At 35.8% G+C, this 14,285-nt stretch overlaps 1 protein-coding gene across 3 annotated transcripts in view; it reads right to left on the minus strand.

The window, feature by feature from the left end:
* Window positions 1-5,449: 5,449 nt before the first annotated feature.
* Window positions 5,450-14,285, minus strand: part of PAPOLA (poly(A) polymerase alpha) — a 44,653-nt gene continuing 35,817 nt past the window's right edge. The window contains exons 18-22 of one of the 3 annotated variants that reach the window (XM_055715294.1): window positions 13,760-13,857; window positions 11,958-12,178; window positions 11,486-11,551; window positions 9,770-9,844; window positions 5,450-7,633 (exon numbers count right to left, since the gene is read on the minus strand). In XM_055715294.1, the coding sequence (XP_055571269.1) occupies window positions 7,538-7,633; window positions 9,770-9,844; window positions 11,486-11,551; window positions 11,958-12,178; window positions 13,760-13,857 (556 nt within the window). In that variant the 3' untranslated portion in view covers window positions 5,450-7,537. Of the gene's footprint in view, window positions 7,634-8,351; window positions 9,609-9,769; window positions 9,845-11,485; window positions 11,552-11,957; window positions 12,179-13,759; window positions 13,861-14,285 lie in introns of those variants that run through there. The other 2 variants (XM_055715293.1, XM_055715295.1) reach the window with 2 other exon arrangements.

The following is a 14,285-nucleotide window of genomic DNA, read 5'->3' on the forward strand; positions in this document are numbered from 1 at the left end:
GTGAAATATTTGATAACCACTAATCTCATTTCATATACGAGGCTGAAGCAAAGAGTCAATAGCCCTGTCAAGGTCACATGTACACAAGTCAGGAATGGAATGCAGGTTTGGCTTTGCTGTGAGCCAGTCTTTCTAACAAACTGCTTCATATGATAGTGATGAGTTATAGCTGGGGTTTGTTTGTTTACTTACACATTACATATTATTTCTCCTCTTATAGCCACATAAAAGCACCTTTGAAATAATACGACTATGACGCCTTTCATTTTGAAGAAACTAAAACACTAGAATTCTAACAGGAAAGATCCTACGACACCAAAACGAGCTGTTACAGCTGAAGGCGGCACTGATGATATGTGACTGTGGAATGCAGAGGAATGGACAATTCATTCCCACAGTTCTTTGAAAACTTTTGTCTGTTGTCAGGTAAGGCATGCTGCGTTCAGTTTGATTCATAACAGTGGGGGCTGGAAATAAAAACTAATAATTTGAGGTAATAAATAATTTAACATACTAGAACATTAAATAGTGATAAGTAATAAAAAGCAAAAATCTCTCTATTTTAAACAAAACTAGAAACCTACTTCTGTAACGGATGTTCAGATTATCCTTGAAAAACTAATGGGCCAGAAAGGAAAAATCAACACTGTGGTGATTGCAACAACTCAAAAGCGTGACTTCCATGCATTTTTAAAAATACAGCATATAATAAATGAAATGTAGAAGTATTCCTTAAGCTAAAAAAAGAGTCCTAATGGTACTAGATCAAACTTGCCATTTTTATCTGCCAAGACAGAACATCTGGCGTACTTCTGGCTCAGACAGGTCCTATTCAGAGCAACACTAGTGAGGCTATGAACCAATGCCTACACCTTCAAAACAAGTAGTGAGTTAGCTTATATCCCTACATTTAAAAAAGGAAAAAAAAAATCTTCTTAGGTTACTGTACTCACAAGTCAATTAATTGACAGACTTGAGATTCTCCAGAATTAAACCTACATTTTTATAAAACAAAGTTTGAATGTTTTAAGCCAGTCAAGAAGCAAAATTTAAAAACTGAAAAGAAATGCCTTCCACCTGTATCAACTACTGGAAAAATGTTTCTACAATTCAACATTTTTTTTTTTTATTCACAGCAACTACTACAAAACAAGATTTCATCCTTATCCAGGCCAAAGGCACATAGAACAGAAGGCCTTTTTGTAGTGTTTTACTGTTTTTTTAAGTATATATAAAAATGCATTAATATATTGGTGAACTACTACATATTTCAATCCAATTAAGAAACACCTAAGAAACCATGTCCTGTGGGAAATAACGCAGGAAAAAGTCTATACTAGCATTTGTACAATTTGTCTACAGAAAACGATCTACCACTACTTACTGTGATGAGACCAAAAAGATTGATCTTCCTCGTGTAAATATATTCAAAAGCAAAACATTGAAGCGTGAGCTATTGAAACTGCTTTTTAAGTCATTGATCTCAATTGTGGTTGCAAGGATCTTTTTTATCTCTCTACCTATGAGGACTAGATGCAACAAGAGAAAAAAAACCAAACCAAACCTTCTCCTAGAGCAGATACTGCATTTAGTGGTCACAGTGATCCTTACTGTATAGAAAATCCACACACTGTTCTGGATGAAAATAAGAAACAGTAGGAATAATCACTGATAATTCTAATATGCTGCTTGAGCAGATGGCCTAAACTATCAAATGTTTTATCAGTCTTACTGTTTTTTACATCGTGATGGGTAAAAATTATACATGATAAGCCATGGCTGAGACAAAGAATACTTCCATCCATCATTTTGGGCTTCTCTTATTCCAACGATGTGACTGAGTTGAATCAAGTTTATGACATCTTGGCAGGGAAATTCCTACAGAAGCTAATATCTCGACTGAGTACATGAATAATGCATTTATTCCCCATAAAAGCAAAAAATGTTAATTTTAAGAACAAGGGATCTCTATTTCATTTCATTGAACCAGACCACAATAAAATGCTTTAAAAGTCCTAGCATTGCGTTCACAAAAATTTCAGAATGTATCTACGGTAGCCTCTACAGTGCTGCTGAAACTGCATTTGTATTCAAGAGGGCATAAAGTTTTTCAGAAATTTTATGACGATCCTAAATAAAGGAAATCTCACTTTAAGAACACAAGCTAAAAATCTAACAGAAATCCTTCCTATAAGCTGCAGACTCCTCTCCCCACGCACTGAACAGTCTTGGCACAGCGTCCAGGCATGGCCAGCTCTCTGCTGGGGGCAACGTTCTTGGCTGTGAAGGCAGAGCATGCCCTCTGTCACTCATGGCGAGCAGTCCTGTCCAACTGTCTCTTTTCAACAACTTTATCATCAATCTCTTTATTAACAGCTCCACTGCAGACTGAGAACGCAAACAAGGACAGTGCGCATGCCAGATTTCTGGAAACACACAGCCTCAGACACCATCCAGGGCAAGGCTTCCGCAAAGCTGAAGCAGAAGCTGCAGCACAAAAATCTTACATGCCATTTTAAGAACTATCATGTTTATTATGTTTACTTAGAATCAAACTTCTACCTGGGGAGAGGCAGGGGAGGGGGAAGAGGAGTCGTTTCTCAAATATCCCCCCTGCCTCTAGTTTTATTTTAACATTTGAAATGCCTGATCAATAAAGGATATGTGACCTAGCACTCCATTCACTTCTAATAATTTTATCTGCTTTAGGTTAACGTATTTCCCTAACTGAAGCAAACACCACAGAAATAATCGTAGATTAACTGAAAAGTTTGAACCGATACGTAGATATTAAGCATGCAAAACATTCACTTAAGAAGCCTTATTGAGGAAATCTACTTCTAAAAATACAAACATAAAATGTGTCCATAAAGGAGATGTGCTAGGTTGCAAAGAAGATGGACAAAAAGACATTTACACTTGTAAGCTGTCCGGTATCTGTGCGGGCCACAGTTATTATGGGGCAGTTTAAATGCATTGGCTATTTTCTTAAGTTAAATAAATAAAGGCAGCTTTCCCTACCCAACAAGTTGTAGTTTTTATCACCTTACATCAACAGTAATTTTCCTCTTTATCCTTTCCTATTACTTGCCTGGGTTCTGGCTCTTACTTAAAGACTAATTTGCTACCAAAAAAATCAAGCTTGGTAATATCTGCATATACCATTAAGTAGGTTTTTTTCCAACTATTAGTATGCTGTTAAATTTGACTTTTTCTAAATTCAGTATCTTTGGAGTTAATAAGGTAAAAATTTAATAAATTCTGTACGACATTGTCATTCTTTATTTTAAACATTCTACTAGAATACAGAGGTCATAAAAATACTTAGGTCATTAAAAAAACAGACATGCTGAATAGGAAGTGTGATTTGGTTAATTCATTAAGCATGGGAGGAAGAAAAAAAAGTTACCTAAAGATAGCATTCCAGAATTTAGTCAGAACAATACAAATATGCCTAAACTTTATTAAAAAACCATTAGAGTTTAAATATCCAAAAAGCAGATGGGACATCCAGCAGTGGTTCATCATATTATCTTTTTCATAATAAAACATGCCCTCTGAAGTTTGATATCAAAGTTTGCATTCTTTTGGTGATAATAGCAGCAGATGTCTGATGTTTGTAGATATCTCAAATTATTAGTTTGAACTTTGTAGGCGTATCAAACTGCATCTGCCTCTATCAACAAATCCAAGATGGTTTGTTTCTATGGAACAGATCCTTAATTTTACCAAGATTATTAAAGTAAATTAAAAATGGTTTACTGCTGATGTTTTCCTAATACAAACACTGGATCTTTGAAAAAGTGACTCTACCCAGTACTTGGCTAATCTACGTGCATACAGATATTTGTGAGTGCACTATTAAGACCTGTGCATTTTTACGCGACAAAATTTTGGTAAGTATGGCTCAGCCACAACGATGTCAAAGAGAGACTAAGCACAGCAAAGCTATGTAACTGGTGTGTTTATAGTTACATAAATGATGCACTTCAAAACGTCAAATGCCTTCTGTACAAATGCACCCAACTTCCAAAAAAATACGTAATATGAGAAAATAAACGCATTTACTTCCTCAGTAGCTATCACAGCATTCATTTCAGTACAGATTCTGGCTCAGTAATTACTGAATTATTTTTTGCTATTCTACAAACTGAAGAACTGAGTTTTAACTTTTATTGTTCGATTAAAATCGGTTGTTTAAGGTAAATTTACTATCAACTGGTATTTGTTGCTACCTACTACTACTTGTAGCTACAAGTGTAAAGATTTTGCAGTTAAGAAAAAAGAAAGAAACCAAGAAATGGCATGCACACATACTACCTACAGCAAGGAAGCACAACTTTAGCGAGAACTCATCAACTCAAATGTCTGATTCAAATCAGTACATCTAAAGCCATCTGTTAGAACCATGGCTTATTAGTGTTAATTATTTTGGCTACAACAGTAATTTTCAGCTTCTTGTTTGCAGATCCTTTTGAGTCCATGAACTTACTTCTGGAGGTTCATGACTGGTAACTTGGAAAAACAAGCCTATTGCCAGTAGATTGAGAAGCACTGAACAGAAATTTGTGTATCTACTAGCAGATTTTTATTGGTCAGCGAAAATAAAAGAGGAATTAAAGCCATAAATAACATCAGCTGTGATGAAAGGGAGACGGGGTGGGCAAGATATAAAGATGATGAATCTTTTCTAGACAAGACATGCAATTGCATGCTGTGAAAAATATATACAACACAAAGGTTTATTGTTTTAGGCAGGGTAATTATAATATGAAGACCGTAATCATCAGTGGTTTTAGCAGTTAAAGAAATTTTAGTCAAAAGGAGACTACTTATTAAAGTTACTCACATCAAGCATTTGGAGGATTGGGTTCATGCTGATACAAAGATCAATGATGCACAGTTACTTGTAATTTTTACTTTTTATTTCAGGGCAAGCTTAAACTATGACAAGAAGAGAAATAGTGCCATCTGCTGACACAAGAAATAGTCACTTGCAAGAAAAGCAAGTGTAAGATGCCAAAACTGTTACAGCTGAAAGTTTTCAAAAAATGGAATTCCAACTTTCAAGAAAATAGTACAGCCCCAAATTGTTTATGCACACATTTCTTCTAGTTTCATCAGCTTTTAAGAATTCAAGACTTTGAGATAGACTCCTGATCAGGAAACAAGGAATGGATGCTCTTAAAATGGATTTGTTTTTTTTCTGGCAATACACTCTGCCCCTGCCAAGTCACTGCACAATCCACAACCTTTCCCTTTAACAGACTAGAACTCAACATCCTCCCTGAATGCTACTTCCACTTCCTATATCCATCATGATGCTTATGTAGAGAACATTCACGTCTTTTAGGCCACATCATATTTTGTCTTCACAGAAAATTTAAGAGCCAAGCATGAATTAAGAGAGTAAAATCCATTTTATGCATTCAGAAAAATCAGACAACTATGGGATTGTGCTGTTTTTTATTGTGTTTTCAATGGAGAAATACATCATCTGTTTACAAAATAGCTCTTGAAAAATACAAGGAGTACAGATACTATAAAACAAAGCAAACTCCAGTCATGAGACACTACGTACATCATGCGAAAGCAACAGTCTGATCTCCAGGTTATGAAAACTAGAATTAAAAAGTCACTATACAGAAAAGTTCCAAGTTTCCAGCTTGGCAAAACTTGGGTGCAGTTACATGAAACGTTTAATAAAATGAAAAAGATTTTCTGATGTGTAAACAAAATGACAAGACTAAATTTGTGCCTGGCAATTTCGATCTAAACTCCATAGCTACACAAAATACACAGACACCTTGTACACTTCAACTGTTAATATAACCTTCTTTGGGGGGTGGACGACAGCAGGCTGCACAGGGCAAGGAAAAGAAATATTGTATACTAGACATCTTAGACAAATGGCAAAAAAAAAACCCTTCAGTTACTGCACAGCCTAAGTAAAAGATAAGCTACACTCTGACTTTGGAGAATTAATTTAGAAGGATAAGGGGAAGAGTGTAAGTAATTTAATTTTAACATGAAAGATGCACGTGTAATAGGATGGAGCACAACGGGAGAAGGGAGTTCATAAAACATGCTAATCAAAGTATGGGAAGTATGATTTGACATCCCACATATTTCAGACTTAAGTAATAGTAACATGAAGTTTCTTATCTACATCTGGTATTACTGTTGGTATTCCTCATGTTCCTCAAATACTGATGTCCTTTGCCACAAGAGATTCAGTTCTTTCAAAAGAAAAAGTTGTTACTTTTTTGATAGGACTACAAGAACAAAAAATAAGAGTAAAAGAGCTTACTAGATGTCAAGTGCTTACTAGAAATATGATTTTTAAAAATTCAGTGTTGTTCAGTATGTAAAACTATTTCTGATGAGCCATCTAAAAATAAAAAGGTTAAAATACTTAGGGAAAAATCTTTTTGCCTTTATTTAAAATTTGAAGCTTTTAAATGCATACAGGACTTTTATGGAGTGTACAAAAATCATCTCATATTTAGCAATTCAAAGGCCATCAAGACAGGTGTTTTATTTCACAGGCACGCAATATTTACTTAAACACTTTAGTCATGGGACAAAATTCTGAATTTGTGCCTACAGGCCAGAAGGTATTACAATTAGATAAGTGGCAGGGGGAAATCCAAATGAGTACATAGCTTGTTTTTATTTTGTGTAAATAACTATTGTCCTATATGGTGCATACAAGCTGGAAAAAAACACCAAAAAAAAAACCCCCCACCAACCCCCCCACCAACATAAAATGCAAAGCCTTTCCCAAGAAGTAAAGGGATCAAAAAGGGAATAAGGAGTTTGATTAGCTCAAAGGAAAGTTTATTTGCTGTTTGACTGCTGATCTGTATGCACCTTAAAACAATCCTATAAATAAAAAGTAGACCACATCTTAATCATGTCCCATCAACACCAAAACTTCCCAATTACTTCCTCAAACTTGTCATATAACCTCAAGATCTGACATTTCACTTTAAAGTTTTACTGCTGCTTGATGGCAGTTGAACTAGATATGCTATACACTTTGGTTTCAATGTATAGTACATCATAGAACATCACCCAATTTGCAGATTACTACTATTGAAGAGATCCTTCAATAAAACGAAAATGTATCAGCTGACAATCTAAAATTAGTCATACTCCAATAAAAAAAGTACATAAAAGTGCATTTAAGGGATTCTTATGCCAGTTTTATCTCAATTTTGAAACAATGCAAAGAAATTCAATCAGAATGTCAAATATGGCTACAAATAGTGTTCATGTTTTTAAAGGCAGTAATCCTTCGAAATATTTAATGCAACTGTTGCTAACACATTAATTGTACTCCTGGCTTCACATACTAACCTGGACTTCCAATCAAGTGGTGATTTTAGCCCAGAAAGGGAAGTGCACAAAATATACCTAAATCCATTTGCAATTATGTTCTAGTCTTGCACCCTCCGTTCTCCTTTTTTTTTCTAGCATTAGAAGACAACAGGTTGAGTTGGCAGATACTGTTTATGGACCCCTGAGGTTGTTTTTACCGGTTCAATCTCAATTTTATTGAATTCTTGATAACAGGAATAGGATTTGCAGGGAGAGCAGGGATATCTGAAAGGTCTGTACTGGGTGTTTTCTGAAAAGAAAAGAAGAAGTTTGGTTGTATTTTAACTTTGTAAATATCAGAAGAAAAATATTATAGTAATGGCACTAACTTTCAAAACCAAGATCTTTAAAAGAGTTTTTAGGAATACACCAAGATAAGGATAATTATAAATATAGAAGCAGGTATTTCCTTTGCCTACACAGTCATTAAGAAAAATTTGTACAAGAGTCTTTCATGATGTACATTTCCTTTTTCAACAACTGAAAGAAATTAGGAAGATAAATCTGCAGATAAAGCTGAGCCTACTGGTAACCTGTAATACAATAAAACATAATATTCATATAATAAGGGTGCTTGATCAGTGACATCTACTACCTGACCTAGATGTTTAGTATTTCGAAATTCCTTTGAACAGTTCAGTGTTAAGCCTCAGCCCCTTACAGATGAAGGATGATAAACTGTCCCCAGTGCAAAGTATGTGTCTTCACACATTCACATTTCAGACTGTTTAAAAGCTCTGTACAGACAAATTTTCAACTTTTGATATTGGTTTAGATTTATATGGAAAAGGTAAGACAAACTCTGAAACAGTGCCCACTTAAAAGACTTAAATCCCATTCAGTAAAATTGTATCTGAAGCCAAATAAAGGAAAGCACAGAAAAGGAATACTCAAGATTCAGTGCGATTCATTAATTTCTCACAGGCTTAACAAGCCTTTATTGTTGGGTTGAGTTGGTTTTTGGTGGGGGGGGGGGGGGGTGGGGGGTGCGGGGTGGGTGCATGTGCGTTTTAAACTTCGAAGGGCTTCTTTTCTCCTGCACCAGATTATTTGCTATCCCAGTAACCCAGTTATTATGCATTACTTCCCATGATTCATCATCAAATGTTTTCTTGTGTTATAAGCATTCAAAATTAATATAAGGTACATTTGATACATGGGAAAAGCTGCATTAAAATGACTGCTCTTAATTGTTGTTTTATTAAAAAGTCAATTGAGTTAGCACTGACTGACAGTAGCAAAGCACAGTGCAAGAAGGACTCAGGGCACAAAAGCTCTGCCTGCCTGCCTCCCCCCTGCCCCCAGCAGCCCACTCTGCTTGGTGCTGACCTGCCGTTTAACATGTTTCTATTTTCTACAACCCGAGCAGTGTTTTAAACAAAGCCTGCCAGAATACTGAAAAATGACAGAAGAGGCCCACCATTCTTCTGCAGTTTCCAGATTACTTTTCCTAAAGTAACAACTACATAATTTTGTAAAAGCTACAAAGCTTCATATAATCCTCCCTCAACAAAAGGTAAAATGAACTTAGTGTACTAAATGATCTAAAATTTTCCCTGAAGCAGTTTAGAGTGCCGAAGTAACATCTGGAGTTTTGGCCAAACAATTTTGTTACCTTTATTCATACTGCTCGTATAGCTCAAAAAGTCTGATAACAAATACTATTAATACTATTGTAATATATCTCCATTTTCAATCAATACATTTACTACACATTTAATGAGTGAAGTGTGCATAAAATACTTTGTGATAGTGAAACTTTAATCAGTAGAGCATGAAGAGTAACTTAAAAATGCTAGTAAGGACAAAGATGTGTTCTCTACAAGTTGTTACAGTATTAGGAACAAAAATTTGAGTGAATGCCAGAAAATTAACTTTGTCTATTTTTCCAATGCTCCTCACACGTCTAATACCTTCAGGGAAGCAACACAGCTGGCTAAGAAATTATAAGATTACAATTTATCTCTCTGTCACACCAAACAGCAGAATCTGGTTACAGTTCAGACATTCTCAACCTCTACCAGGGTATCTTTGAGCAGCAGCTATTTAAAGCATTTGTTTCCTTGTTAGAAAGGATTATTCTGTGATGTGCAAAGCACAAAGGAATAAACTGAGCCCCTTACTTTGAAGGCACAATTCAGAAGAGCGAATCCAGCTTCGGTCAGTTTGTATGGCAAGCCATACATGTTTAGCTACAATGCACATTCAATAAGATCAATGACCATCTAAAACACAAAAATTGCAACAGTAACAACAAGCAGCTTTCCACACAATGGATTTATATTAAAAAAATACACATTTATTTTTAATGTCTGGACTCATTTTAATGTCAGTGTTTTCACCACAGATTAGCACACACGCATGGAGGTGTTCTCAAAAACAGTACCTGAGGAGCTTGCAGAGAAGTTGTCTGAAGAGTTTCTGTTTGAGAATTAACATTCACTTCTGTCTCAAGTTGCTCCTAAAGACACAAAAACATCGACACAGTTATACCACTTCCAATTATAAAAGCAATATCGAACTCCATTAAACCGAATGCCTTTAAGTTAAGCATATACAGCAAAAGAAAAGAGGCAAATATTGGTACTTGCTGCGTTGATACCCATCCTTTTGTTCTCTAGTGTGGGATTTCTGTATTATGTTTTGCTGATTAGAAATCTGACATCAATACAAGCTAAATCACTTCTCAACTGTCACTTGTTTAACCACTTAACACCTTTTATACAGAATCCTATATGAAAACATTACATGTCATTCAACTCACGAAAGACAAAAAGTATAGTATCAAGAAAGACCATGTGAAAAGCTATTGAATTTGTTGCAAATTCAACTGCTTTTCCACTGCTTTCACCATTCCAGCAGAAAAAGTTTTCCTACTACTTCAACAGGTTGTTGAATCAGCTTTGTGGATGAACAGATTTAACATCAAAGCCAGTTTTTCAGGTACAACAGTGGGACTGCACAGCTAAAGCAGGGTAGTAGCACATTCATTTTAATGAAGACAGCCTGTTAGTTAAAACTATCATTTAGTAAACCATACCCTAACAAAAAGGCATTCATTTCAATGGAAAAATACTTATGTTTATGTTAAAGCTCATTCCACCATTTCCTTCTGTGCCTATTAAGGATATAAGATTTAGAGGAGACTAACAATAAAAGCTAACAGGAGTACCTTTGTCTTTTACAATGATCTGCACCCAGAGGATCTATTTTCAACATTAGAATTAAATGCTTACTTGCATTTCTGACTTCACCTGTCTTGAATTCAAAGAGATTTCAATGTGACTACATAACAAGATACAATTCCTCACTTACGGGTGTGTAAACTATAAACCAAAGCACTTCAAGCATTTTATTAGCTATTTTAATTTCTTGATATGTTTTCCAGAGATTCCAAAGACAACAGAACACGCCCTACAAAAACTGTATGCACCCAAGTGGAGAGCTGCTATCATATGGCTTAAGATAGACTGTCACCCTTTCTGGCCAATCAGTAAGCAGAAAAATTGTCTGCTAAATTACAAGATACAGGAGAGGCATGCTTGAATCTTTGGAAGTCCCCAAAAGGTATGCTGCAATTTCATAGAATAATTTCACTATCAGAAAGTATTTATTTACCATCATTTGAAACTTTGTTTTACCTCAACAGTGAACAAGGTAGCACCTGGCTTCAGGATTCTCAGCCCAACATGAAAAAATCCCAATGGAATACATAGGACAACTGTTCTTTAAGTAATATACATCAAGTTTGGCATGCCGGCAAAGCAAGGCATATAGACACATGCCTGATCTGATGCAATATAAATATCATCATTAATTTTTTTTGCCATGCATAACACTGTGTGAATGACCAGCAAAGAAATCGCTGTCCTATGCGACCATGGACTCAGGCTCAGCTTAGCCTGGCAACAGATAATGTACTGCAATTCATTAATCTTGACATATACATTGATAAAATTATGTATCATTTTGCTATCTTTACTGGAGAGTCTATATTGTATCTATGAACACTCTCAGTCATTCCTAGAGGCAAACACAGTAATTTTCACAAGGAAGAGTCCTGATTAATATACACAAAATTCTATGGTGTAGGCATAGATACCTTAGTTTCCATTTTTTCATGCTCATTCAAATCTATACAGCTAGTATCTTCACTCATTTCATCCTGCTGAAAATGAAAACAAACCCAGAAACTATTAAAAAATCATAAAAACATTTTTTAAAAAATCAACAAGAAAATAAGGTCATAAAGCGGTTTTGAAAACAGAATTACTTCTGAGACTTAACATGTTGTACTCAAACAAAAAAACCTGCTTTTAAGACAAGAATTTAGAATCTAAGCATGTCTGAGAATTCTCAGAAATGCAGCACGTGTGTCACGTGACAAACATCAGCCTAAGAAAAAAAACACTAACACCTAAGCAAGCTGAATACATAAAGCAGCAATGCAATCAGAATAGGAAATATACACCCCGTTTAACAAAATATTTAAACACAAGAATCAGCACTCTGCAGCTGAAATGAATATTCAAAGTTTTGGACATTGCTATGTATGACCCCAAAATCCAAAATACCTCTTCGATTTTCATTTTCTTGGGAGACTCTTCTTTATGGGGAGAAGATGTCCTTTTCACTGCTGTGACAGGGCTAGGCATTTTTGTTGCAACATTTCCTGAAGTTCTTGGTGATGGATTTAATAGATATGCTGAGGAAACAATTCTAGAGATGGTAGGCTTTGGTGGTGGAGAAATGGCTGGTTGTGTGGCAGTTTGAGGAATGCTTTCATTTGAAGTACCTGTGGATAAATAAATAAAAAAGCTTCAACAAGATGAGATGACACCACCATTTCAGTTCACTCACTGGTATTTTTGGTCTCTACTCAAACCCACAGAAACCAAGCAGGCATGACAGCAGTGGTACAGTTAGTGTTATAAGCATCATGTTTGGAATGACACAGCGCAGTTTAGTTTCAGGCTTGTTCCAAGAGAGAATTCCTGTACCAGATACAGGGTAGCCATGTCAGTGACACTGCCTGGTCTAAATAACCCTGCTTAACAGCTAGGTACACTAACCCAGACAAAGCTCTGTGCTAATACAGCTATTATTTTTGGTACCCAAAAGAAGTTTTACTGTTTCTGTACTCAGCCATATAAATGCATTGCCAAAGACTGCCTGAAATAAAATTCAAGACCAATTTGATACCACTTTTGTCACTCAAACATGAAATTTACCACTTCTCAGGCTCAGAGTACACAATGACAGATATGAAGTCATCACAGAGCATCAAAAAAAGATCTGACATTCCAAACATCTTTTGGAAAAATGCTCCATTTGAAAAAGCTCTACCTCATCAATTGCCTACCTCAAACCAACAAGCACACATAGGGAGATGCTCCAGGATAAGAAAAATTACATTGAGGAACTTTTTTCATTAATAACTATCAGGTGACTGCTTTTTGATTAACTAAAATACAAGAATGAACAACTTCTGATATGTCTACAAATCCAAAAAACAGTCATTCCATTTAAGCTCCATTTAGTGCTCATGGACTAACTCACTCACATTGATGCATCTGTGACTTACAATAAAAATCAGAGAACAGTTAAAGACTCCACCGTGCCACATGTGAAGGAGTGAAATAATAGAGCTCTCATCTTGAAAGGCTAACCAGTTGGTCCCCTTTTCAATCTGTTTCTGACTTGCTCCTTGTATACAGCTAAAGTGCCATCAAAAAGAGCAGCAGCTGACACTGCCAAGTGAGTATTTTCACCAGGTGCTTTTGTTCTTGCACTAAAAAGTCAATTTTTCTTAAGTATTAAGTGAAGCGTAGCTTTTATTGTAGAAAATATGGAGGGTAACGTCAGCACACACAGTAGGACATATCTGAAAAGATGTAAGCAGAACACATGCTCCTTATTGACACCTGAGTCTTTTTCATTATTAGAAACAATTTCATGAACAACACGAACAGTAACATGGAAGCACAGATCACAGACAGTACAGAATCAGCTCTTGGGTTTAACTACAAAATGGATTAGGATAAATACAAAAATTGCTCTTCCATCTTTAGATAGTTTTTCCTTATTTGATCAACTGAACTACAGACCTACATAAAGCCACTGGAAAACTATGGCTATTGTGAATGTAAAATATAAATCTCTAAGAGTAAAAGAATAAACAAACATCACGGCACAAAGTATTCTGCCATGGTTTCTTGAGTCCTAAAGAAATTAGTTAAATCTGTACATCAAGGAGAACATGTTAGAGCATGTGTTAAGTAAAGACCTCAAACTGGAAGAAAAACTGTTTCACAGACATCACAAAAACCAAACAAACAAAATCAATAGAAACAATATACTGTGCCACTTTCCTTACCCCCTGAGCTTTCACTGGAATTTATTTGTGGCACAGTGACTTCAGAAGCCTGTATGTTGGTCACAGATGCTGCTGTTACAGCTGGCGCAGGACTGCTTCTGCTAAAAGGGAAAAATGACGAAATGCTGAACATTAGTAAAGCTATGGTGCTGTATGTCCCGCCTTTCATCACATCACATGCATGGCCAGTAACCATAGATGATAGATTTTACCTACATTACAGAGCAGAACTTACAATACTATGTCACAGCAGGAAGACAGAAATGAGCATTGGTAATCTACTGTCAAACTTGAGCAATGGAAGCTATTTCAAATATTTCATCTGAATCACTTCAGAGACAGTTTTTTAGACCAGTAAGGAGTTGCATTAAAAAAGGGCAACAATTGAAGCAATGTCTGCCCAAATAAGGTGCAGGGGAAAATGCAGCAACTACTTCCCTGAAGAACGGAACAAAACCAGTACAGAAGGACCAAAATAGAATAGAAAGTTTGTTTTCCATTTACACACACCGTTATGACTATGCCC

Source organism: Falco cherrug, chromosome 7 (genome assembly GCF_023634085.1).
Source record: "Falco cherrug isolate bFalChe1 chromosome 7, bFalChe1.pri, whole genome shotgun sequence".
NCBI classification, from domain to species: domain Eukaryota; kingdom Metazoa; phylum Chordata; class Aves; order Falconiformes; family Falconidae; genus Falco; species Falco cherrug.